This window comes from Engystomops pustulosus, chromosome 7 (assembly GCF_040894005.1).
Source record: "Engystomops pustulosus chromosome 7, aEngPut4.maternal, whole genome shotgun sequence".
NCBI lineage: Eukaryota > Metazoa > Chordata > Amphibia > Anura > Leptodactylidae > Engystomops > Engystomops pustulosus.
In genome coordinates, this window is record NC_092417.1 from 155,230,329 (window position 1) to 155,257,681 (window position 27,353).

Here is a 27,353-nt window from a genome sequence, read left to right on the forward strand (position 1 = left end):
ATGTAGAGCCTTATGTGGGCCCACCAGCAGCTCTGGGCCCTGGCACTTGTTGCCCAGTGCTGGCGCCGGCCCTGCCTTGTGAGATCAGCGCTGCCCAATATTTCACCACGTCCCTCTGGCAGTATAGATATATACTTTACTGGTGTACATGGGCATGTTTGTGGGGATGAGCTTCTATGTTAAGGTCTTGTTCGCACTTCACTATTTGATCACTATTACTCAGCCGTCAGAGAATATTTGACGTATACACTCATCTATACACCTATGATACCATATAGGAGAGATTTTCTTCCTCTCTGCATTAGTTACGTGTGATATTTGAGGGCTTCCAGTAATTGTACTCTCTGCAGTTTTGCATGATACAGAATGTCCTGTAAATCTTCGGCGCTGGGTGTCACACAGCAGTGAAGGAGCTGAGGTCAGGTCTACAGCTGGGTGTGACATGTGGGGGGCAATTCAGGCATTCCTGGAGCTAACACAGAATGGGTGGGAGCTGCCAGATCTAACTGGTTCCAGCTGCTTGCTACTTATATAATGTGGGCAATAAGGGGTAGGTTCACACAGGAGACCGAGGCCACACACAGTGACGATGCCCCCTCTAATGAACAGCACCAGCCTGGAACTACACACCACATCCTTCAAGCAGAGGAAACGCCTAGGTAAGAGCATGGCAACACGGGCATGGCTTCTGTAGCAGGTGCAATCAGTCATTTTTATTAGGGTGATTGTTAGATCAAAGTAGGTGCGTTTGACCCGATAGGTCACCCAAAAGCACAATTTAATTAGTTCCTAAATTATTCTGCTAAGTTTGGAGTCGGATCCAGGTGTGGTCAACTTTACGACTTCAGATTTGCCTATCCAAAATGCACCCAAAACACTAATTTACTCCTATATGTAGAGGAAACTATTCACTGTAATCCGGGTGATGTTTACTGTAAACAGTATTACTGCCCCGGGCTATAACTAAAGACGTCTATACAACTTCAATAGATGCCGGCCAAAAGCTCATGTGATGGACAGCTATTCCAAAAATACCTACCACATGTGTGTTTATAATGAAGAGGGTAAAGTAACCTGCTCCAGGTAGAACTAAACAATCGGGTATTTTACATTTGTAATCCTTTTCATCCCCCATCATCATCTGTCATGGATGAGTCTGGAGGACTCCACATACATATTAGAAAGTCCTCCAGTGTAGGTTTTGGAGGACATTTTCTATTTTAAAAACACAATATTAGAGTTGGATCTTCGAAGGGATCGAAGCAATCAATAACTTCCAAAAGTTACCACATAGGCATCTGACATGGACAGGGGAGTGAATTAAGACTCCCATGGGCCCTGGGATGTATGAATATTATAGTCCCTACAAGTCTGGAATCACTTCCTACATAAGGCACTAGAATCAAGCTACAGTTTCAGGACCTTTGGAGGACCGTCAAAGGTCCTGAAATGGCTCTTATGTACATGTGTATTGGGGGGAAGAACAGATGTATAAGGATTATATGGGTGAAGATCATTCTCAGTATAAAATTTGGTGGGTGATTTGGATGACCATGGGCCCCCTAGAAGGCCCCCTAATCCGCTACTGCATAGACATCCAACCCAACTGTGTACTGGTGGATGTTTCTGGTTTTATAAGGCTTTATAAAGGGTGGGACATTGACTTACAACATATTATTACTATTATTTATTTTTAGAACACCATTAATCCGATGATGCTGTCCATTCGATAAGTGGTTAACATAGATTAAGAAGAGAACAAATGGAAGTACAAAGGATAGAACAATACATTGTTCTAGACCCTGTCCATGTGGGCTCACAATCTATATGGGAGGATAGATGGTAACAAAGTGAAGAAGCATAGCTATCGGATTACTACATGTTGTAAATGGGTTTGAAGGTTACGTTTGAAGGTTTGGAAGGTGGGGGACAGTCTGATATGTTTTGGTAGGCTGTTCCAGAGTATTGGGGAAGCACGAGAGAAGTCCTAAAAAGAGCGGATAGTAGGGGTGTAAAGCAGAAGGTCCTGTGAGGATCAGTGGTAATGTGTGACACGGCATTGGCTGATTAGGTCAAAGATGTCTGGAGGGGACAGGTTGAGGATGTCTTTGTATGCATATATCAATATATTACTAACAGGTAACAATTTTCATTCAGTTTGCATGAACTCTTCAGGTTCTTTCAGTAAAGTCTATTCATTCTCATTCTCATTGACTATCTTCTAAGTGTCCCCCTCCAAGGAGTTGTTAAAGGGAAACTACCACCATGATACGACCTATAAAAGGTATAACGGGTGGTAGGTGCATGTATGGGATGTGAGGATAGCCCTTTTTAGAGCTAATCCTCACGTCCCCTCTATCTTTTTCAAATCTTTATTGCCCTAATATGTACATTTTCAAAAGCGGCTACTGGGGCGTGGAGTAGTCGGAGATGAGTCTCCACGTCGCGGCTACTCCACACTCCAGTAGCCACTTTGCCCCTCCTACCCTGTCATTTTCGGTGCGCAGCTCCTCGTAGCTGCGCGCCCTCGTCCTAGAAGCCGGAGTTCTGCGCATGCACAGTAGCTCTGGCTTCGGAGCAGTGGCCGCGCAGCCGCAGGCCTGCATTCTGCGCATGTGCAGAATGCTGGTTTCTCGGACGAGGGTGCGCAGCTACGAGGAGATGTGTGCTGAAGATGTCAGGGTAGGAGGGGCAAAGAGGCTACTGGGGTGTGGAGTAGCCGCGACATGTAGCCTCATGTCCAGCTAGACATATAAGAAATTAGAAAATAATGGAGCTTATTTGCAATAGCAGACACTACCCGTGGTCAGGAAAGGTCCGGTGTTTTTCAATCTCTGGACAAACCCTTCAATATAAGTGCCATAGAAACTATGTAAATTTATATTTATCTAAGTGTGTGATACTATTTTCTTCTAGACAGTCGCATTCATGAAGTCAATAGAGTAAAGAGCAGATATCCCTGCAAGATCCCGGTACGTCACAATTTTTTGCATTTTATGTTTCTGATTTTCTAAAGCCGTGACTGTGTACAAATACTATAATATTATAATAAATACAAGATAAGAGATCTTGTATTGTAACACAAAGTATCCTGGAAGATTGAATATCACACATTATTCATTGATAAATGTCTGAAGGGGGATTACTATAAAAGGGAGTAATGAGCCCCCCATTTCTAACAGGGATGAGTGAAATAATAATTAGGAGATTAAATTGATTGAGTGTTTCTTGCCTCAGGCCACACAACCTGCTACAAAATGGGGGGATAGGATTAGACGCGGAGTTATCTCATACAAAGCAGGACCTGTAGTTTAAAAAAAGTGGGGCAGATTTACTTACCCGGTCCATTCGCGATCCAGCGGTGCGTTCTCTGCGGTGGATTCGGGTCTTCCAGCGATTCACAAAGGCAGTTCCTCCAACACCAGGTGTCGCTGCTGCGCTGAAGTCCGTCGGAGTTCACGATCCTATTCCTCGTGAAGGTAAGCACGTGTCCAGCGACACTTTTTTTTTTTTAATCCGAATCCGTCGGGTTTTTGTTCGGCCAAGCCCCACGATTTCCATTGCGTGCACGCCGGTGCCGATGCGCCACAATCCGATCGCGTGCGCCAAAAACCCGGGGCAATTCAGGGAAAATCGGCGCAAATCGGAAATATTCGGGTAACACGTCGGGAAAAACGCGAATTGGGCCCTTAATAAATGACCCCCATTGTCTTTTCAACCCTGATGTCAGCATGGGTGTGAGAAGCAGCATGGAGAACCCACTAACTACATAAATTACCTGATATATTACTACTGAATAGGGCAGAGGGGGCGCCATTCTAAAGCTTGCAGCAGAGAGTTTAGGTTCACCCCCTGCCTGTTGCTCCATTAAATTCCTGTTGTCAGGCTTTGTCCCAAGGACTGTGAATAAAACTGCAGTATTCACATTGGACTGCTGCTCCAGTGAAGTGCGCCCCACTGTGGTCATGCAGGAAAGAGCAACAGGGGTTTGAGAACCTGTGGTAGCTAAACATTATTCATAAAAATACCCCTATTAGTGCAATACTGATTCTTTTATTTTGATATATATGTAGTAAATCAGACAAACTTTTTTTCAGGTTATAGTAGAGAGAAGTCATCGGGAAAAACAGCTTCCTCCTCTTCAGAAGATCAAATTTCTTGTGCCCCCAGAAATTACTATGGGGCAATTTGTCAGTATGATAAGGTAAGCAGAGTTGTCCAGGATCTTAATCCATGCCTCTGTTCACATTGTAATTCAAGTTCTAATGAATCCCATTGAGGGTGCGGTCACACGTTCAGTTTTTCAGATGCAGTTTTTGGAGCAGGTGTGGAGGATAATGGCTTGAGACAAATAATTAAAAGGTGACGCTCCTCCTCCTACTTTTACTCCATTCCAGGTTTGGGCATCAAAAACTGCCTCTAAAAAACTGAACGTGTGACTGCACCCTGACTTTTTTTCTTAATTGATCACATATAACATGTGACAATTACATGCGCATTGGATTGAATTAATGTGATTTCCTGGAGACATGTGATACCAAAGTTCCAAGAGTCATGGAAGCCGCAAACAACCTCCTAGGGGCCCTTTCGGTCGAGGCCTGGCACTATTTTTGGCCGCCGGCCATTTGAACCCGTTTTTGGGCCGTTTTTAACCGGTTTTACCAATTTTCTTAATAAAAACTGGTCGAAAATGGATGCGTTTTCAAAAAACGCATGCGTTTTTCAAATGCTTAAAAACGGCCCAAAGACGGGTTCAAAACGCCACGTGTGCCCCAGCCTTAGAGGTGCAGATCTCAGAGCTCCAGGCGGTGCCCTGGAAATCAGGGAGTGGGAGGACCTGATTCAGGACTCCAGGAGGGAAGCTACTTTTTGAGGGAAAAGGCAACATGCCATATAAGGCTCCAGGAAGTTACCACAGAGCCCCAAACTTTTCCCATTTCTCTCATCGTAAGTCCCTGACCATGGACTTGGCTAGATAAATTGGATGATACCATGGTTCTGTGGCAAGATTTGGACATAACTCCCATTTTTGAGAAATTCTCTTATCTCATTGAGGGAATGCTTGTGCTTATAGGTGGTGAACAGACTTTTAATATACATAGGCCAGACACAGGTTATCTATTCCTCTTGACCTTGCCATTTATATGCATTCTCAGTATGGCCAAGTGTATATGGTATAATGTAATATGTATAATATAAGTGTGTAATAATCTTAAAAGGATATAGCATAACAAGCTTATGTCAGGCATCTCTGTTGGTGGCTTTTCTCCTCTACCAAAAGACCATCCACCAGGCATCAAATATGCTTAAGATAATGGTCTGGTCCAGCTAACATTCATGGACAGTTGAGTTTCCAATACTAAAATAGAGGAATTTATTTTCTCACTGTAATTGTACATGTTTTGTACATTGTACATTCTTTTTTTATTATTTTGTAATTTTCAGATATACAGAATATTTGTCTTCTGTCTACACAGGTGCAGACTCTCTTTGCCTCCATCACATTCCCTCTGTGTACTGGTCAATGAACGTCAGATGCCAAGCTTATCGATGACCATACTGGAAGTTTACACAGATCACAGAGATCAGGATGGCTTTCTATACGTGACTTACAGGTCACATGAAGTATTTGGCTGACATTTTCTTCATGTAATTATTGAATAATACGAGTTGCTCTAGAAGTAGATCTAGGCCGAGCAGACCTACATGCTCTCACCAGCTCTGCGGGGGCGGTACCAAGGAGCAGTGGAGCAATAACAATCCTTAGGGGTGTGATAATAGATATTACATCCTTTGTCCCTCAAGGTAGTAGTGCATAGAAAATACAGCAAAGTTATCTTCTTATTGCTATAAAGAAATGTCTGTAATAATTTATTATATGTCATAGTATAGTGATATTATAATCTTGGACAAGTAGGTGATCCATGTGAGAGGGTACTGGCTATACTTGCCTGAAAAGCAAAATGAGCGGCGCAGAGGCTTTTACATGATGCAACAAACCAAAACAGCTGCTTAAATCTCCAGCGTTATCCTTCTACGCATTACACATTTTTCATGATGAAAGCCGCCTCCCACTAGAAGAGGAATAGTGGCTTCGTCAGGACCACGTACAGAATAAGATTGGTCTTCCTGCATTTGTGTATCTTCTAAAATATATACCATATACGGTATGGCTGTAACATTTACAGAATTCAAATAATATAAAACCTCAATAATATCAACTTGTTGTGACTTTTTTCTTTTTACTATTATCCACATGTGATTTATGCACCATGATATTTGCCCTTATTATTTCCTTTTGGTTACAATGTTTGATCGCAGCGCTGACCGATAACATCCTCATACAGACCAATGAATGTAGATAAACATTTTGTGAAATAGATTTCGCAGCCTCTCGGCTCATTGTGCATCTCGGGATTAAGGCCCCATTCACAATATCATAGATGGCAACGGTCACGGCACCGTACCGGTCCGTACACGGGAAAAAGATAGGACATGTCCTGTGTTCCCCCGTGTTAAATAGCCGTGGCGAGGGGAGGGGTCACCCCTCCTCCTCTTCATAGCGCCGGACGCATGCCTGCCTTCGGCCCAGTGGGCATACGTTTGTGTGAATGCAGCCTAACCCTAGGTCACAAGTGGAATCTGTAATAGAGGCCGGTGCAGGATTCAAACTAGAAACCAAACATTATCCTTTTGGAAAGCACAACCCCCAGGACTTCAGTCAATATTTTTGTAACCAACGCATATACGGAATATTTAAAAACATGTTTCCAAAGTACTATTTACTGTCTATTGTAATCTGTACCCATTGTATCAAGCTGCCAATTTTTATAGGAAATCTAGTATTAAATCCATTATGATAAACCAGGGGCAATTACTCATAGATCCAGGCACCATGACTGGGGTAATCCTCCTATATTTGTTATCCATGGCCACCTTTGCCATTTGAACGATAAAGGGATTGTCCCGCAGTTGAGTTACACAAGAGCTTTTTAATACCACCACTCATAACCATGGTTGGTGTCAGCATTGCAGATTATTTGTAATCCCACCATACCAAACCATGGAGCTGTTTTTTTTTAAGGAAGCAGTTATATGTTTTCCAACCCCCGGACAACCCTTTTAACGTAAAAGGGCAGATTTGAGCATGTTCACTTTGTCCGCATTTAATGGACCTAACAATGTCCCAGCGTGTCAAAATTTGGCGTACATTGAATTGACATGTCTTTTGGATTCACAATAAAGCAGAGGATAGTCTGTGGTTTTGCTGTTAGAGCACATGGGTCAAAATTCAATATTACTCATACAGTGATCAGCGTTGTGGTAATGTATGATGCTTTGTGCTTGTATGATGCATTTCTATTGTATTCAGAGCTTCATGTCAGTAGGGCAGAGTATAGCGGTGGTATTTCAGAAACTTACAGCATTAGATGTTACAGTCAGGATACAGAAACACAACAGATGAATGGACTGCATGGTTGTCCAGAATTTACACATATGGAGGCTCATTCATTAGGGGAGACAATTTAATGAGGCATGAGCAGTTACTCTTGTAAGGACACCACTGACATACCAGAATATCAGAGCACAGAGCAGCGCACAACCTCCTCAAAGCACATTATTCATTTAAAAAGCCCATACTTAGACATCTTACAATATCTTACAGCCATCTCACTTTAGTGACTGAGAAAAGTTTAGACTCAATTTTAGACGCAAGAAAAACCCACAATATTAAGGTCAATAAATTAAAACAATAGAGACCCTCCGTAGGGATAGAAAGGAGAGCCACAAAGGACGCAGCTCTCCTCATAAGTTCTGATTGCTCAAAAGTTCATAAAATAAAGTTCACCATCAGATACATGTCATGTAATGTGATCCTCCAACATTTTAAGGCAAGTTTTGGGGTGTAGGCTCCATGTCCACCTTGGGTTTTTTGGTGCCTGGTTCCTGTTGACTGTGTGCCTTGCGGATATGTCTGTATAAGTCTCCGCTTTGCGTATAGCTGCGCAAGCAGTAGCGGCACTCGTAGGGGCGTTCACGTGTGTGCACTGTAGCATGCCGACGAAGGGTGTAGGAACAGGAGAAGGTCTTGCCACATGTTTTACAGGTGGGCACGTCTTCAGGGAAAAGAGGAAAGCCTGGGTGTCCTTCAAAATCCTGTAAGTACATACCCTCTGGGTGGATGGAAGGAGGCAAAATGCCACCATAGTTGGGGTGGTGCCCACCTGGCACAGCAATCATATGGTAAGGCACATACCCAGATTCTTCTTCTCCTTCCTCCTCTTCATCATATCCGTGCCTTTTAAATATCCCCACTGCTCTCTCACACTCTTCATCAGATATTACTATGGCCTCGATCTTTACGGCAACACCAGGAGCGGGCTGCCCCTCGCTGCCAGTGGAGCTACATGGGCTAGGTGCTGCTGCCGTCTCCATGCCCGGCTGAGTAGTGGTGGTGACCGTCAACTCAGACTTGGTGCATTCTCTCTCTTCCTTCTTGGCAGCAGGAGACTCAGGACTATGCAACGAGTATCTTGATGTCCCTGGCACTGCCAGAGTATTAGTGGCAGACTCTGGACTCTGTAGAAAGCATCGAGATGGCCCGGGTGTGGCGGTACTAGCTGTGGGCTCCTGTATTTGCAAGTTATATCTGGCACGCATTGGTGCTGCCTGTGTGCTGCTGCCTGTGGGTTCTTGTACAGAAAATCTAGAAGAAGGACCCGACTGTGTCAAGCTGTTGCCCGCCAGTTCTGGGCTCTGTAGTGAATATCGGACTGTACCTTGCACTGCAAAAATGTTCCCAGTGAGTTCCTGAGACTGCACAGAAAATCTGGAGTTTCCTACCCCTGGTAACGTTGTACCAGCTTCATCGTGTGATTGTAAAGAGTACCTAGAAGGAGTTAAGGACTGGGTACCAACGCCTACAGTATCCTGTGCCAGGTATCGAGAACTTCCATTACCCTGTGTACTTCCAGCTGGCTCTTGCCTCTTTGGGGAGTTCCTAGCAAGCCCTGTGTGCCCACCTGACCCCGTTTCTTGATTCTGTAGGGAGAATCTCAGATTAGATGGCATGGGCGTACTTTCAACTGCTTCCTGGACAGAACATCTTCCAGCCTCTTCAACCTGTTCCCGATTTGCCATGCCTTGCATCTCAAACCTAGAGCTCCCAGCAACCTCCTGGTTGTTTCCTGGTGCCTGCTGAACCTGACACTTGATGCTACCAGAGACGGCTTCACTACTACCTGCTCCTTGGTGCAGCTCAAATCTAGAACTGCCCGTTACGGCCTGTCCACTCTCCGTCATGGCTTGTACCTCAAATCTAGATACACTCGCAACTCTGCCCGACTCTTCAGGACTCTGACATTTTATACTGGTTAGTAACTTCTGACTAGTTGCTGGTGTGTCCTGAATTCTCTGATATCTATTGCTCCCTGCCACCTCCTGTAAATTGTACATGATACTCCCTGATGCCCGCTGCCCATTTACTGCGGTTTCTTGCCCTTGATAATGAAAACTTTTCTCATCTGTATGACTTTCCTCTATTTCCTCTTGTTTCGTATCTCCATTATTATCTGCTAATCCCAAGTAGCTTGTTCCACCTTCTTCCTCTCGACGTGTGCTGTCTGCTTCAGCGGGTGCCCGCCCTTGTAATCTTTTCTTGCACACCCTTACCACTTCATCCATGTGCAAATAGCTAGCAGCTGCCAGCACGTCTTCAGCAGGTGCCTCTTGGAAACTGAGTCTTCCGCAGTACATAAAGCTGAGGAGCAAAGAGAATGCTGGAGCTGTGACAATCTGGTTGTTGAGTGTAAGTTCTTGGATGTCCGGTCGCTCCCTGCATGACATGTGGAAAAATGGGCTGCATGACGCCAGGACGGAACGGTGGGCCAGGAAGCGGGCAGTGCCTACTGACACTTGACAATCACAAAGGAAACCCTGAGACTGCTGCTCTCTGAGGCTGTGCAGGATACGACGACTGTGATCTGGGAACTCCATGGCTACAAAAAAAACAAAAAAACCCCACAATAATTAATGAGAAATAATAAAATTGCATTGTATTAAAGCTTGACTTTTAATTAAAACATCATTCTAGAAAAGTAACTATTCCCTATATGGTTCCTGTTTGTAGATATGGGATGGAATCCTTCATTGGGAATATTTAACAAGATTGTGCCACAAAATAGGGGTTAAGTGTCTGATCACTGGGACCTCCAGGACTTTATATCCTGTGAAGTGCACCACAGAAGAGAGACCTTGTGCTCTGGGTACATACCTGCAGTTCATTAACTTTTAACAGAATGAGGAACAAAGGGAATATGTCTGGATAAGTGTCATCACTTTCACAACCCATTTAAGTTCATTACAAGAGAGAACTCAGATAATTGTATTCTAGAATGTCTTGTATGTTCACATGCGGTGGATATACAGTGGCTTATGGGGATAGCTGCAAAGTAATGTAAAAATAACAGGTAGCACAGAATTTAAATGTGACTGCAGCCCATCAACCTTTTCTTGTAATCTTTCAGGAAGACAACCAGTCTAAACACAACTTTTCCTCGTGGCACCCCAGGCCCAACTATATATACACAACACTCTGCACTTCATTTATACATACCACACTTACTTTAAGCAGTGCAGACCCTATCTTGATTTTGACATTTCCCCTTATTTTCCAGATACCAAAGCATTTCTGCTAGCTTGGGGTTCACTACAATTATCATCTTGATCTATACAATCTTAAAGATACTGAGATCAAACAAGTATACAGTCAGGGAGGCTGAGCTACAAGCATCTCATTTATATCTATGTGACAGGAATCTGTTTAATTATTATCTATGAAAGGAGTGTCCCCTTGTGTAGTATGGCCCATCATACAGGATGACTTGATACCTTTAATAAGTAACCAACAGAATTCCACAAATTTAATTACAGCAAGCGTGTCTACAGAGGCAGATTAACACTGCTGCTACAAACAACTTAATGTTATACATAGAAAAATAAATAGCCTCCCCCTAAAAAAGGGATTATTGAGAGACTTACACCTCAAATACTATAATAGATCGCATGGGAATGCTATGTTTTAGCTGGGGTGTCCCTTTAATCACTATACACACTTTGACAAAAATAGCACTTGAAATCAAAAGAATTATAACTATTACTATGTGCAGAAAGGGATTTCTAGTCAGAAGTAATAATCACATATCCACTGCCTACTTAATAAATGCAAGATCAGATTGGATCTAACCAGCAGGACCCCTATTGATCCCCAGAATAGGGGGACCCATATCTCCCTAGCCAAAACATTGGGGATAAGGAGAGTTCAAATGGAGCACATTGCTGCTCCATTCAATAGCATCAATAAAATAAACAAACCATTGTCATCCTCATAAACTCTTAAAGGGCACTGGTCGTGCGGATTTAACCCCAAAAACTTCTACCAACTTGTTATCCAGGAAGGTGTCAGGATAACAGTCATATCCTTCAATATTCTCATGGATTCAGGATTGCCAAGTAAAATAGAAAAGCATGTATAACTGACCCAAGGTGTCAGGAGGGTGGTGGAAGGTCACACTGGGATGTCCCCGCCTGGCTTGACAAATATCCCATAGACATAAAGACATAATCTTAAAGTGGTTTTCCGATTTCGTGGGACTAGGGTGGGGGAACAAAAATTGTCATAGTTATCCCATTCTGTCTCTGGTGTTGGTCAGTTTTCGGGCCAGAGTCTGAACAAAAGTTTTGAGTAGTTAATAAGTGGTCTTCTTGGACAAGCAAAAGTGACATTATCTGGTAAAAGGAAGTTTGGCCTTGTGGTCCGAGCAGGCCACTTATTGGCACCAAAGTCTGAAATTCGGAAGTACCAGAGCAATGCAGGAACCGGGAGCCAGAATGGGAATGTGTTCTGAAAAACCCATTGCCCTCTAGACTTGTGATGATTGCAGCTGGACTATGGGTCATGAAGGGACATCTCGGCGTGACTCTTCTCCATCCTTGTCATTTGTATCCAGCTTTTTCTGCATAATCCTCAACCCCCACCAGAATATAGAAGGACATGGCTGTGATCCTGTCGCTGCTCTGCATAACAGGTTGGCCACTACTTCTGGTCCTAAATTCTCCTAACAGAATCCATTTTAATGAGCTGCACTCCTGTGGTTTCAGCACAGGTTGCAGACCATCGCACTACCCTACTTGGGTGCAGCTGATGTCTACCTTGCCTATGACATTTGCGCAGGCGTTCAGTCAGTCAAGTCACGTGACCCGTTACATAACGACTTACCTGCACAATATCCTATATATAGAGAAGTTAAGGTCACAATCTGCTTATAGAGCGTCTCTTGTTCCTTGCTGGAGGCTTCCTGGTGCGACTGGCTGGGGTTTGGGACTCGGCCTCATCCTCCTGGAGGTGCGTGCTCCACCTGCACATAAATACACAGCATATAAGTCATATAAATCAGCAGATGTGGCAGTATTATTATAGGTGTCAGCTAATATAACCATATACATCACCCTACACACTACACAGAAGCCAATGTAATGACAAGTACAACAAGAGGCACTGCCCCCAGTCACACAGACATGTTATGTGCTACCTACAGCCCAATGACGTCATAGCCCTGACCTAAATGTCTTATTTTTAGGTTTTTCCCTATTCTTTAGCTCAGACCTTACCTAATGATTACCGATAATACAGTATTTAATTGAGAGTCATGTGATCTCTGCTCTGCCTCTCACCTGCACAAAGCAAGCCTTGCAAAAACCCGCCTCCTGCCACGCTGATTGGTCAGTAAAACACGTGATTGATAAGATTTCCAGCCAATCATGAACAAGAAGTTCAGAGAAGACGTGTTTAGGGGCTGTATCCGTAATCGGAAAACATAAACGTCCAATGTCCGTCTTGACCAGTGTGCGAACCAGCGTATGTTGTTTACAGTACAGCGGAAGAAGGCCTAGAGACGGTGTACGTTACCGCTTCTACGTCACTTCCGGGAAAGACCGGAAACTCCGCCCTGCAAACGCCTATTTTGAACAAGCTTTATCGTACGGACAAGTGAACAGAGAAGCATTTCCTTGGGTTACACGCTGTGGAAGAGAGGTCGCCGTGCGCTATGTTTTATCATGTGAGTATGTAATGTAACATATAATGATGGTTCCTATAGGCGATCACAAGAGGATAAGCTCAGTGCTGCACTGTCCTGTCTCCGGCTGTGAGAAATGGAGGATACCACTCGGGGTTATACTGGGGTTTAGATCTGGACAAATCATATAAGTTAGGAAGGTAGGTTGTTACCAGGTAGTCTCCCTAGGTAACAAAGCCAATGTCTCTTAAAGGGGTGATCCATTGCTACCAACTGACTGCCCCTAAAGGGGGTCATCCATGGCTGCTGGCTGCCCCTAAAGGGGGTCATCCATGGCTGCTGGCTGCCCCTAAAGGGGGTCATCCATGGCTGCTGGCTGCCCCTAAAGGGGGTCATCCATGGCTGCTGGCTGCCCCTAAAGGGGGTCATCCATGGCTGCTGGCTGCCCCTAAAGGGGGTCATCCATGGCTGCTGGCTGCCCCTAAAGGGGGTCATCCATGGCTGCTGGCTGCCCCTAAAGGGGGTCATCCATGGCTGCTGGCTGCCCCTAAAGGGGTATAGCATAAACACTGGGTCTGAGGGACTGTACCTGGCATGGGAATTACTTTCATAGCTTTGGGCTTGTTGTAATGGGAGAGAACCCTTTTCTGTGGGGTCTTTCTGGTCAAAATTCAATAATCTAGCAACTGATATTAGAAATCCAGGTTAGAGCTTCAGAATATATGTTATATGCATAAAGCTACCCCTATTATATAAAATAGAAGTAGAGATGAATGGACGACTTATTTGCGAATTGATAGGCTGTTCAGCCATAAATTTTGCAATATATTCGGCTCTGGCGTCCATATGGCGACCATTGGGTAACTCCTCTCTACATGTGACTTATAGATGGATGGACCTTGGGTATGGTTGCATGGCTGAAGAAACTAAAAGGGATTTTTCAGGGATCTGGAAAATGTTTAAGGGGTGTAAAATAAAGGAAGCGGAGTTACCCTACTACAGTCAGATGTAGTGCTGAAAACTTGTATTGTGGGGAGGGAGTCGCAGTACCCAGTTCCGGCTTCAGGCCATGGTACATCACTTTGTTGTCCTGAGGGCCAGGAGCAGCTTTTATTTAGTTTTTTTTTTCCCAGCCTTGGCTCAGTCATAGAAAAAAAACTTAAATCTAATCAGTATGCAGGGAGCTTATTGTCTCCACTGATTATAACATCTATACGTCTGAGTGTGGCAGGTAACTCTTACAGATGCTAACTAGTAGCATGAACAATAGGTCTGACCACTGGAGATGCACATGTAAAGGACAATATGCATCATCTACATGTTATATGAAAGGATCTGTAGCTTCATATCATCAGTCAAAGACAATGTGTCTCCAGGTATAAAAGACCCAAGGAAAACCTAAAGAGTTTCTCCATCTGTGTAGTTTAGGATAAGTCCTAAATACATGGTGGATGTGGATACCACCTCTTGAGAACAGGGGGAGATGGACCCCCTTTCCTGAGGTCAAGGTGACCATAAAGTATCCTCCTCTTTATTACAGTGTCTGTTATCCATATGAATTCTGATCTTCCTTCTGCGAAGGAAGGTTTGATGCAGGTGTGAATGGAGCCCAATCTCTGTTCATATAACTTAGCACTGCGGAGTAGATACTAAATTACAGTAAGTCCTGAACACAGCATGTGCGTATCTACAGCCAGTATCTCTCTTCTGACAAATTGCCGTAGTTTTATCATCGCAGGAACAAAATGATCTGATATTTGACTGGTCCATTTTCTCTTGGTTCTAAGGTATAGAGAAGTAAATTGGTAATGAAATGCTATTGTCTAGGGCGGCTGAAGGGAAGAATATGCATTATTAAACATTTCTCCATATTTGTCATTTATCTATAGATCTCCTTGGAACATGAAATTCTGCTGCATCCAAGATATTTTGGGCCGAACCTTCTCAATACAGTAAAACAAAAGCTTTTTACTGAGGTGGAGGGGACATGTACTGGCAAGTAAGTGCTTCATGAGTTGCTGAAAATGGGATATGTTACTTTTGGAGCAGTTTCCACCTGTTCCACTACATATATTCCTCACTAATCCTTTGGATGTGGGATAAGTTTCCAATAACGTGGGGTGCAGGGACCATAACAATGGCAGCACTGTTAAAGGGAACCTGTAACCAGGAGCCTTTTTTATTCCCGGACCCCCCCCCCCCCCCCCCCCCCCTGTCCTAGGGGAGTGGCCAGTGAGGAGTGCCCCCCCATTTCTTGGGAAACCACTCCGTCATGCGTCTATTTTACAAATAGGAAGGATATGGGTGTTTATTTGAAATAGATGCATGACGGGGTGGGAGCAACTTTTCACTGGCCAGCTGCTAAACTTCTAACTTCTCTAACTTTTCTTTTTATTTGGAATATTACAGTTTTATTGTAAAAACAGTTTTTGGCAATGTGTACACTATTCTCTATGGGGACATGGGGCAGCCAAAAAAAAAGGCTTGTGACAGGTTCTCTTTTATGCCTCATTAACAGTAGAGGGCTGGTGTGGGTCCCCGAGCGGCACTCCAGTTAATACATGCATCACAGATTATGTGCAGCACTCCTTTTCATATGGACACTTGTAGGCCAGAGGTTGGATGCGCATTTAGGACCAGAACCTCTAAAGTAGTGATAGGTTATTAGCTTTAGGCTCTTCATGTGATATTCACAACTCTTTCCTCTCTTTCTCAGGTACGGTTTTGTGATTGCAGTCACCACTATTGACAATATTGGTGCTGGTGTTATCCAGCCTGGGAGAGGCTTTGTGCTGTATCCAGTGAAATATAAGGCTATTGTTTTCCGTCCCTTTAAGGGAGAAGTAGTAGATGCTGTTGTTACCCAAGTTAACAAGGTGAGTGCACAAACCACAAGCAAAATGTAATGCATGGAAAGAATAAAAAGTGCATGGTTACACTGACACATGCTCACTAAACCTGAAAGCGGTTGTCTGGGCTTAAAAGAAAAACTATATCTCTCTCTGCACACAGAAATACAATGTCCATGAAAAACTAAAGATTTTCCCCTACCCAGTCTGGTCAGTCCTACTACCAACTTCCTACTTTCCACACGGGTGAAATCTGGACAACCACTTCAAAGGGGGTTTCCCACACTGAGACCCCGCAGATCGCTCCGTCAGATTAGTGGAGCAGACAGCCGCGCATGACCATTCTACTCCATTTATCTCTATGGAGCTGACGGAGATTGCTGAGCACAGCGCTCACCAAACTCCGTCAGCTCCGTGGAGATCAATTAGTCCGAGGAGCAGCAAGGGGTCGGACAGACCCCCCACTGATCAGCAAGTTAGATAGGCCCTAACTTTGCTTTGTGGGGAAAACCCCTTTAGAGGGACATTTTCAACCCACCCAGGTCAACATCTGCAAAGAGTTTGTATGTTCTCTCCGTGTTTGCGTGGGTTTCCTCCGGGTACTCCGGTTTCCTCCCACACTTCAAAAAACATACTGTTAGGTTGTTTAGAGCCCCATGGGGACAAGGACCGATTTGTCATGATTTGTGCAGCGCTGTGTAATCTGTGTGCGCTATATAAATAAAGAATTATTATTATTATTGGCACTTATGGCATATCCACTACTGACCTCTCTACTTGGCTATTCAAGCCCCTTACAAGACATTGGTGAGAATGGTGCAGTATGTATCGGCACCATTACAAATCCTGCAACCAGAGACGCCATGTTCACTGGTGTTTCAGATCCCCAACATCTTATCAGAAATCCACAGCCATGCCATTCATGCCCACCATGGGAATCTTTATTATAAGATGTTAAACCTCAACAAATAAATATGAGATATTAAATATTAGAGATCTATGTAATATATATTTCATTTTTCTTCCTCTGTTTATCTTTAGGTTGGCTTATTCACAGAGATCGGACCTATGTCTTGTTTCATCTCTAGACATGTACGTATATTCATTTGACCTGTTAATGGACCTGGTGTCGTTTACTGTAGATGCTAGATGCTATAGTAGATGCTATATTCATTCTAGTGCTTGTTTTAATCTGTTTGTTTCTTGGAAAGATTGCTGACAAGTTTCATATTATACAGGTGGATTGACAGAAATCTACCAGTTGTCTATATGCATTGTAAACCAAACTTACCTTGAGAACGCTGTAGCTACACTAATGCAGAAACATCTTATTTAATCCCTGAACTGAGTGGTTTTGCTGAAAAAACTAATATAAAATTCCGGACCTTGGGAAAGCTGGGTGCAGGCTGGTTGCCTTACATAAACACACAACTGCCACATACATACATAAGTCCTGTCTGGACAGTTCAAGTAGCTCCTATCAACCTGAGCTGGGAGACCAATACAAAGCTGGGGGATGGTGCAGTGATTTGATTAATTCTGCCTGTCAGGGACAACACAGAGATGACCTATTCTAAGCAGGAAAGGACTGGAGAAGTGCATAATTGGGGTAAGCCACAGGAGAGACAGCCTTGTTATCATAATTTATAATTGTATTTTCAGTAAAACCACTTGGCTCACGGATTAAACAAGATATGTTTCTGCATCAGTGTATCTACAGCATTCTCATGGTATGTTTAGTTCATAATGCATGAAAGCAAATGTTAGATTTGTTAAGAGAATTGTGTGCACCCTTAGTAAGGAAGCACACTGCTTGGAAAGAGCCTTAGTGAGGAGGTCCCAGGGAGTTATTTGAGTATCTAGCATTTTATGTAAATGAACAACTTTCATTGCCTTGTTTCTCTTATTTTTTCAGTCCATCCCATCTGAAATGGAGTTTGATCCAAATTCTAACCCCCCATGTTATAAGACTGTAGATGAGGTAAGAGACTCAATGTTAATAATTTATACAAGCATCATCTCTTCTATATATGTTGTCTGGATGTATATGGAATGGGTATTCTCCTCCTGACTCCCAAGATGGCACTGTCCATTCATGTCTGTGGCACTCTGTCCGCTTCATGTCTGTGGCACTCTGTCCGCTTCATGTCTGTGGCACTCTGTCCGCTTCATGTCTGTGGCAGGCTGCCTGCTTCAGCTATTTCTGGAACTCCCATAGCCATGAATGGAGAGCGCCGTCTTAGAGCCTGTCCTGTAGGTGAGACCTGCCACATGTTTGGAGATGGGATGACAATGTTAATAACCAATATTATATCATTCAATAAAAAAAAAATACATGGTTAAACATTTCCACTGTGTCATGGTCTTCTAGGGTATATGGTTGAAACAAAAACATACATCCAAATAGAATATAAATGCGGTCCACTACTTAAGGACACCCGACTTATAGACAATCAATACTTACAGACAGACCTCTCTGCCCCCTGTGACCTCTGGTGAAGCTCTCTGGATGTTACTTTACTCCCAGACTGCAATAATCAGCTGTACGGTGTCTGTAATGAAGCTTTATTGATAATCCTTGGTCCAATTACAGCAAAAAATTTTGAAAATCCAATTGTCACTGGGGCAAAAAATAATTTGTCCAGAATTACAATTATAATATGTACAGTTTCGACTTGCATACAAATTCAACTTGAGGAGAAACCTATCTTGTACGTAACCTGGGGACTGCCTGTACTGAGACTGGGACCAATATCCAAATAAAATGTCAAATCTGATGTCTGTAAAGATTTTATAATTGTGCAAGGACATCCCTGACTCTAAGACCATATGTTTATCCTTTGATCACAGCTTTTATTCCTACCAGACGGGACCAATCAGAGAATGGATTGGAGTATCATAGTGACATGTGATTCAAGGAGTCCCTCCTTCCCTGCAGAACTCATGATGCAGGGAAGAAGGGACTCCTTGCATTAAATATCACTGTGATGCTTGGAGTCCTGTCCCGACAATGCACGATACATTAATCACAGACCGACCATGGTTTGTTTTATAAGATTGCTCCTTGATAGTAGGATATACTGTAAATACTTGTGCTTTGTCATTGGGCAGGATGTGGTTATTCAGCAGGATGACGAAATTCGCCTTAAAATAGTTGGAACCAGAGTGGACAAGAATGACATAGTAAGTGCAATATGGATTTTTATGCATCATTTTTTAGTTCTGTACTGATTCCATTTCACAACCTTGTGTGATTGGGAGTACACAGAATGGGGGGGTTATAGGTTCAGTCAGTACATTGCACCAGTATTGATGAATCCTCCGTATTGTGAACATGTTGGTGGCTTGTATATAACACTCACACTCTCTCTGTCCTTTGTAGTTTGCTATTGGCTCCTTGATGGATGACTATCTGGGTAAGTACAAAATGTCTACTAACCATAGGAATTTTTTTTTTTTTTAAATTTTTCATATGTGTCAGAATATACCACTGCCTTATACTTGTGTGCGACCATGGGGGTCCCTGTGGGTTACACCATTATGGCAGTATCTGTAGTAGTAGAGCCCCATCACTTCTGATTCCTGGTTAACCTTTTCCTTTCTTCTCTCCTCCAGGTCTGGTCAGCTGATGTGACTCTGCCTCTTGCACTTGGATGAAGTTTATGTTATGTTCTGTATATTGTGTTTGTGTATTTCAGCTGCTGTTAACACTTTTAGTGATAATTCTGCTGGGATTGATACTGTATCGGTTTAGATATTTGGACATGCGAGTTCTGTTCTTAACAGAACCTTATTTTATTAAAAAATTGGATGAAAGGACATGTGATTTATGTTTTTTATTTCCATAATTTTAGAACTATGAACCTAAAATTGTTATAGTTACTTATGTTTCCTGGGACAAGTGATGTATGGAGTCTGTCTGCTAGTGAACACCATAAGTCACTAATAAGTGTTGCTTGTACCCTTCAAGAAAATCTGCCATCAAAATCCATCATGATAAACCGTGGCCACTTACTCATAGATCCAGGCACCGTGACTGCGGAGATCTTATATTTGTTATCCATGGCCTCCTTCCTTCTTAAGTAGACTTTTAAAATCATGCTAATGAGTCTGAAAGGATCTGGTAACACCCACAGAACCAGTGAGTGTTGTAGCTTCGCAGGCTGTTACAATGAGCAGAACATGTCTCAACCTCCCCCTTGTCTTTCTCTATCCTACCTATGAATGTGTAATCTAGCAGCAGGGGGTGCGAAGACCTTGTCTGCTCATTGTAACATCCTGTGAAGCTACAGCACTGTGAGGGGCTCTGTAACCACTCCAGCACACTAAAGGCTCATTAGCATAATTTTAAAAGTTGATATTCGAAGGAAGGCCATAGAAAACAATCATAAGAAGATGTCCACAGTCACGGTGGGAAGTGGTTTATTGTGATGGTAGGTTTTCTTTTAAGGACATCTACTATCAAAATCCAATCCCTTCCAAGGACACTGTTGCACACAAACCTATTTTTCATATGGACACAACATAGGGCTTTATTGGACGTGTTTTTTTTTTTTTTTTTTTTTTGGTCCATTTCTCAGCAGTCTACGCCATCTTCTCAACAAATAAAAGGAGGCTGCCAAATGATGTAATTAGCTTGTCCCAACCCTTTGGAGCATCACATTATTGTGTTACCTAGCAAGTACGGATACCACACTGCATGCCATCCCATATCTTCCACGGCCCCGCAAACTTGCATGGACGGGCACTGGCCAAGTATAGGCCTCTGGGACACTAAGCTCAGACATAGGGCTGTGGAATCATCACATAGAGCCGTGAGACACAAAATCCAGTAGGGCGGAGGGTGAGACAGTGTAACAGCCTATGAAGCTACAGCACGGAGGGTTCTGATACTCACGCCTTTTTAGAGTTAATATTTGTGGTAAAGAAAAAAAAGGTGGAAAGCGCAAATACTGTGTAACAGGTTAAGTAATACCGATCTCCAGTAGATAGATACAACTAGGTGCTCACCTCGATAGGTTGTGTCATAAACCACAACCAACTGTTGTGAGCATATAGCTCGTGTTTGGAAAAACTCCCGTTTGCCTCCCATTTCGGGATTTTTCCCTTTTTTTTTTTTTTTTTTTTTTTTTTTTTTTTTTTTTTTTGAGTTCATATTTAAAAAAACAAGTAAAAATAGACTATAATTAAAATCGTAGTAAAAATGTATTACGTCATCAGTCTTTCCTGCACTAATTGCACACAGTGGGAGCGGGAAGGGTGAGACAGTGTAACAGCCTAAGAAGCTACAGCACGGAGGGTTCTGCTACTAGCGCCTTTTTAGAGTTTATGAAATAGACGCTGGATTTTACTTCAAAATGAGTAGGATGATGAGAGTGTACCTCGGGTGGAGGGGACACAGCTCAATGGACCACACACCCCTGGGAGTTCAAGCTGAAAGCTGGCAGGGGGCCTGGTTACGTTGCATCTAATTTATTTCATTAACTCTGATGGCGCGTTCACACGATACGTTGCATTGTTTTGCGTTTTTGACGCATTCCACTGGCTTCAGCCTTGATCACATGCTAAGGTTACATTGTGTTTCCACTGCTTCTGCTAAAACGCAATGTAACCTTAGCATGGGAGCAAGGCTGAAGCCAGTGGAATGCGTCAAAAAACACATTGGGGGACATTTACTATGGCGTTTCCGGCAGTTTTGTGGCGCTCTCACCACATGTTCTGCTCTGAGACCTATTTATTAGCTGGCGGCGCCAGAAAAAATGCCTTTTTCCGTCTGCTCCGACTCTTCTCCGAAAAGGGGCGTGGCTTTGGCGGAGTGGAAACTCAGACACAATTACTATGTGTCGCAGCCCTTTTTGGGCGCTGTAAACTGGCGGAAAGTAGACCAAAAGAAAACTGGTCTAGCAGGGACTGTTGGACACATTTCTGGTGCTCGGGACAGATTTTGTCCCAGTGACAGAAAATAGTCTCGGCGCCAGAAATGTCTCTGCACAGCTCTACAATATTAAATGTGTGTCTTCTTACCGAGACCAGGTCGGTAACAAAGCCAATGCAGACACTGTAAGTAAATGTCCCCCATTGTGTGAACACGCCCTGAAAGTTAAAAGAATTTTGTCAGAACCGTTTTTCATGAAGCTTTACTGTGTCTGAGGGAACCCGGGCACCACTAAAAGAAAGGCCTCTGCTGACAGGTTCCCTATAAGTTATTACACAGCAATAACAGAGGCCGATAGGACTGAGGGTCCTGCTCCCTAGAGGCTGTGATGTCACCATGATGGAATATGATGTCATCACTAGACCCTGCGAGAGACACAGGAGTGGCAAACATCGGGGCCTGAACAGCAGAAGATCCATCAGTGTTTTATTTTATATAACTAGATGCCCCCATGCATAAGATAAGGCCCCCGAAAATTGCTGTATGAGAAAATTCATACTAGACAAGTGGGCGGTAACCTTTGCTACTACATAGAGAGCGTCCCATTTGGGCATCAAAGACGCTGTAGTGATGTGACCCCTTCAAAAAGATCTGGGGGCAACCAGATGTCAGACCCCTGAGAACTATTTTGTCATTAAGCCATCAATACCCTGAGGGTGCGTTCACACGTTGCGCTTTGATTGCGTTTAATAAAACGCATTACAACAGCTGAGGAGAGGTGATTTGCCTAATTACATTACTATTTACATTTGTTAACACATTGTGAACGCATGTGTTAACATTGTCTTTACAATGTGTTTTGTAAACGCAAATGTTAACAGTAATGTCATTAGGCAAATCACTTCATAGCTGTTGTAAAAAGCAATGAAAACGCAACCATGGCGCAACGCGTGAATGCGCCCCAAACGTTTATTACCAAAGCGATGGCATAGAACTGGGCGGATGACTGGGCCGGCAGCTCCGACACTGGGGGTAGCAATAAACTTTCACCCAAGATAGGAATCATCTTTGAAACTTCCAAAATATACGTTGTCTTTATAGGCGTTGTGAGAATGATCTGCGCAGTGAATAGAACTGAGGAACACGGGGTATTACAATGAGCTCCGCTTATGGGGGGCATCAGATATCATACACTTAAAGGGATTGACTGGTGCTACAAAAACATGGCTGCTTTAAGCCGTGTTCACACATTGCGTTTTGACAGGTTTGCCTAATTACATTACTGGTAACATTTGCATTCACAAAACGCAAAGTTAACGTTATGTTAACCCATTGTGTTAACAAATGTTAACAGTAATGTAATCAGGCAAATCACGTCTCCTTAATTATAAGGCGTTTCAAAACGCGACCGAAACGCGCCCTCATGTGGTAGCACAGTATAGGACAGCACTGCCCCCATGTGGTAGCACAGTGTAGGACAGCACTGCCCCCATGTGGTAGCACAGTGTAGGACAGCACTGCCCCCATGTGGTAGCACAGTGTAGGACAGCACTGCCCCCATGTGGTAGCACAGTGTAGGACAGCACTGCCCCCATGTGGTAGCACAGTGTAGGGCAGCACTGCCCCCATGTGGTAGCACAGTGTAGGACAGCACTGCCCCCATGTGGTAGCACAGTGTAGGACAGCACTGCCCCCATGTGGTAGCACAGTGTAGGGCAGCACTGCCCCCATGTGGTAGCACAGTGTAGGGCAGCACTGCCCCCATGTGGTAGCACAGTGTAGGGCAGCACTGCCCCCATGTGGTAGCACCGTGTAGGACAGCACTGCCCCCATGTGGTAGCACAGTGTACGACAGCACTGCCCCCATGTGGTAGCACAGTGTACGACAGCACTGCCCCCATGTGGTAGCACAGTGTAGGACAGCACTGCCCCCATGTGGTAGCACAGTGTAGGACAGCACTGCCCCCATGTGGTAGCACAGTGTAGGACAGCACTGCCCCCATGTGGTTGCACAGTGTAGGACAGCACTGCCCCCATGTGGTAGCACAGTGTAGGACAGCACTGCCCCCATGTGGTAGCACAGTGTAGGACAGCACTGCCCCCATGTGGTAGCACAGTGTAGAGCAGCACTGCCCCCATGTGGTAGCACAGTGTAGGGCAGCACTGCCCCCATGTGGTAGCACCGTGTAGGACAGCACTGCCCCCATGTGGTAGCACAGTGTAGGACAGCAATGCCCCCATGTGGTAGCACCGTGTAGGACAGCACTGCCCCCATGTGGTAGCACAGTGTAGGACAGCACTGTATTAGGACCGCAATTTTCCCGCGAATCTCAGTGACTGCGTCCTATACAGGTGTCAGAATTGAAATTTCGCGCCTCGACTTCAACCAATCAGTGTGCAGCCTACTATTTACCACGCCCCTTCCAAGTTCCCTGATTGGTTGCTTTTGTTATATGAAATAGCCGGGAGCTGGCAGATGATAAGTGGCGTCCAGTGTGCACTCACCTCCAGATTTGTGGATTATGGACCTGAAGCAGGAGGCGAAGGTGAGTGGAGCTTTAACGCTAGACATAAAGTGCAATCAGCCTCGTCTCATGGGCTAGATATGCGATTGTGTGTGTGAATGGCGTCCTATAGGCTTTACGTTGTAGATGAGGCAGGGTATTTTGTGCGGGTAGGTTTCTTGTTGCATTGATGGGAAGACGTGTCATGAGCTATGGCGGTGGGGAATCCCTGCATCCAATATTTACAATATGTAGTCAGTAAGTAGCTGCGGTTTCTTTGTCTCCTGTTCACACTTGCTTATCTGCATTCTGACAATGCAAATGAATTGTTTGAAGCTGCAAAGCCTTCAGCACCACTAGAGGCCATGCATGTAGATGGATATATATTATAGCATCTGAGCATATTCTTAAAGGGGGTTTCCTAGACTTTTTTTTTTTTTTATAAACCTGTTTAGACTTCATCACTTAGAGTGCACCTCTAAAGGGCACCTGCCAGGGTAACTTTGAATCCTAAACCACCCTCACCTCTTTATGCCCTGGGGTGTTTGGTTACCAAATGTAAGGATGTCTCATGTAGTTTTTCATCAATCTGGATGAAATCTGTGGCAGTTTAGTAAATGATTTGCATGGTCTACACAAGTTTTGTTAATTTTAAATTGTTATTCACACAGGGAAATCCATGGATAATGTTGCCAGGATGCGTTCACCTGTCCTGGTCCAGCAGAGGATTCTCCATGCAGTTCGTGCATCCAATAAATAATCCTTTCTTAGTATTTCATAGTTGGCACCCGGCTCTATTAGTGATGGGTCTTTGGTGAACGAGCCGGCACAAACTCTTTCACGATGACTCCATTCAGGGAGCCGGTAGCCGCCCATAATTGGATCATCTTGCCCACTTTAACTTTTTTGCTGTAATGGGACCAAGGATCATGATTACATTTTCATTACAGACACTTTACAGCTAATTATTGCAGTCTGGGACTATAGTAACATCCTGAGACTTCACCAGAAATCAAAGGGGGCAGAGTTCCGTCTTTAACTAGGTGTCTTCTGTAAGTCAGGTGCCCTTAAGTAGGGGACCACCTGTACTGAAAATATTGAGACCACAGAACAAATTTTATGGCCCCCTGCACAGGTCCAGTAGGTCTTCAGTTACTTGCATCAGCTGTTGTGAGTCAAAATCTGGTGTAACTGCTACAGATGTATAATAGACTTGTATATTGTATCTTGTGCGTTTGGCTGCTCCAATTCTAAGCTATTACTTTGTCTTGCAGATGTTCCTGGAGTTCTCCAAGAGTCTGGATATCTTCTCTTCCATCAGTCCACCTTTGGGTGAAACCCCGCTAGTTTCCTCCTGTGCCGCACCCAAGGGCACCGGACTCTCCTCCATGCGTTACAAGACTGAGCTATGTAATAGATATGCGGAGAGCGGCTTCTGCGCGTACAGAAACCGCTGCCAATTTGCGCACGGCCTCAGCGATCTCCGTCCGCCCTTCCAGCACCCAAAATACAAGACTGAACTGTGTCGTTCATTCCATATGCTAGGAAACTGTAGCTACGGTCCTCGCTGCCTGTTCATACACGGCCATAGTGAGAGGAGGGAAGTACCGGATACCATCCGTCTCAGACAGCGGCGGCCGTCGCCTTTCTATAGCAAGAAGCAATGCCGACTGTGGCGCTCACCCGCAGGCTGCCCCTATGGATCAAACTGTCTCTTCCAGCACCCGGGTGCTGTACGTGATGTATGCCGCCATTATGCTGCTCTTGGTGTGTGCCCATATGGCGTCCACTGTCTGTTTAAGCACACCCCACCTCCAGACCGCTGGGGAGCGGGAAGTCATGCTGGAAGTGGGTCGCTTTCCCCTACAGAATCGGACACAGAAGCTGGGAATGACGCTTTCTGTGAATCCTCCGCTAACAACGCTTTTAACTTTTCGAGTCTGCTCCTGCCACTTGCACTGAGGCTTCAGATCCTGGGAGAAGAGGAGGACATGGCTGTGACCAGCCTGACACAAGATGACAACTCCCAGGACACGCTGGGTTTATGACATCCATCATTGCCTCAGTGTTCCTTACACTGATCTTAAATACTTGAGATTCTGACGAGGGATAATTTGATGACTTTTTATCCACTGACCTATGGCTCTTATGTACATAAATGTTTAAGTTATTCCCCCTAACCCTATATGTAGATGTAAGATTTAATATTCTTAATGGACCTTTTATTGGGTGACTTATGATTTTATTGACAAGATGTGTTTATGTCACTAATTAAAACTATGATTTGCTTTTACTTAAATCCCTTGTGTTTTCTTCTGTAAAATCATCAGATTGTGTAGTTTGTCCCTTTCGTCCTAGAGGAGAGCAGGGCTGTGGAGTTGGAGATGGGTTTTTGTGTAGTTCAAGTTGTGAAAAAAATGGGCCGGACTCCACAATGCAATTTATAAAATTATTTACATTAAATGTCCTATTCCTGCTGTAAGGCTTTAAGCCAGGGGTAAGCGGCACACATTAACGTTAAGGGGCAGCACCAGTAACCACAGTTCAGCACAAAATGCCAACCCAGAAAGCACATCCTACAGACAACCATATGGAGGACCACCCCCACAGCAAACGTCCTTGGAGGTTTCGTGGACCTTCTCTCCTCCATGTGATTGCTCTGTATCCCACGCTGGTTGTATGTGTCAGAATCTGAACCCAACTGGTCCAGGAGAGGACCTGGAAGTGCTACAATACAACTGAGAAGTACATGCTACTTTAGGGTCTACTCCTACTCCTGGTGCTGCTCTGGGTTCTCGCCCAGATGCATACGACCAGCCTATGGAGAGGACCCAGGAGCAGTAAGGACTTCTCAGCTGCTCTCACCACTACCCTTCATCAGTTATAGAAGGGATCATCGGACTGTCAGTGGGTGTGGATCTTGGTTTGATAGGCTGCTAGTAATGCAACCCCCCCTCTTCTATGCTTTTGGTTGTGATGAATATGGCTGCACTTTATGTACATACTCGGTGGTGAAGCTCCTCCACCACATATCAGGAAAAGGGCACTG

The 27,353-nt window shown here is 44.2% G+C and overlaps 4 protein-coding genes across 6 annotated transcripts; 3 read left to right on the forward strand and 1 right to left on the reverse strand.

The window, feature by feature from the left end:
- The first annotated feature begins 574 nt into the window (after nucleotides 1–574).
- Nucleotides 575–5,947, forward strand: LOC140071124 (microtubule-associated protein 1 light chain 3 alpha-like). Its single transcript, XM_072118447.1, has 4 exons — nucleotides 575–659; nucleotides 2,917–2,972; nucleotides 4,098–4,204; nucleotides 5,478–5,947. The coding sequence occupies exons 1-4, from the start codon at nucleotides 590–592 to the stop codon at nucleotides 5,635–5,637; spliced, it is 393 nt and encodes a 130-aa protein (XP_071974548.1). The 5' UTR covers nucleotides 575–589; the 3' UTR covers nucleotides 5,638–5,947.
- Nucleotides 5,948–7,508: 1,561 nt separating this feature from the next.
- Nucleotides 7,509–12,990, reverse strand: ZBTB3 (zinc finger and BTB domain containing 3). Of its 3 annotated transcripts, none has more exons than XM_072118442.1 (3): nucleotides 12,733–12,990; nucleotides 12,278–12,416; nucleotides 7,509–9,998 (listed from the first exon to the last, which is right to left on the reverse strand). In XM_072118442.1, the coding sequence occupies exon 3, from the start codon at nucleotides 9,994–9,996 to the stop codon at nucleotides 7,888–7,890; it is 2,109 nt and encodes a 702-aa protein (XP_071974543.1). In that variant the 5' UTR covers nucleotides 9,997–9,998; nucleotides 12,278–12,416; nucleotides 12,733–12,990; the 3' UTR covers nucleotides 7,509–7,887. The 3 variants fall into 3 exon arrangements, with proteins under 3 accessions (XP_071974543.1, XP_071974544.1, XP_071974545.1); XM_072118443.1 differs by having other exon boundaries at nucleotides 12,670–12,990; XM_072118444.1 differs by lacking the exon at nucleotides 12,733–12,990 and adding an exon at nucleotides 12,513–12,615.
- On the forward strand, nucleotides 12,881–19,744 carry POLR2G (RNA polymerase II subunit G). The gene is made up of 8 exons (XM_072118445.1): nucleotides 12,881–13,118; nucleotides 14,966–15,075; nucleotides 15,793–15,952; nucleotides 16,967–17,017; nucleotides 17,841–17,906; nucleotides 19,037–19,108; nucleotides 19,308–19,341; nucleotides 19,541–19,744. Exons 1-8 carry the CDS (start codon nucleotides 13,107–13,109, stop codon nucleotides 19,552–19,554), a joined length of 519 nt encoding a protein of 172 aa, XP_071974546.1. The 5' UTR covers nucleotides 12,881–13,106; the 3' UTR covers nucleotides 19,555–19,744.
- Nucleotides 19,745–24,238: 4,494 nt separating this feature from the next.
- On the forward strand, nucleotides 24,239–26,597 carry LOC140069010 (uncharacterized). The gene is made up of 2 exons (XM_072114356.1): nucleotides 24,239–24,346; nucleotides 25,579–26,597. Exons 1-2 carry the CDS (start codon nucleotides 24,323–24,325, stop codon nucleotides 26,350–26,352), a joined length of 798 nt encoding a protein of 265 aa, XP_071970457.1. The 5' UTR covers nucleotides 24,239–24,322; the 3' UTR covers nucleotides 26,353–26,597.
- The last annotated feature ends 756 nt before the right edge of the window (nucleotides 26,598–27,353 follow it).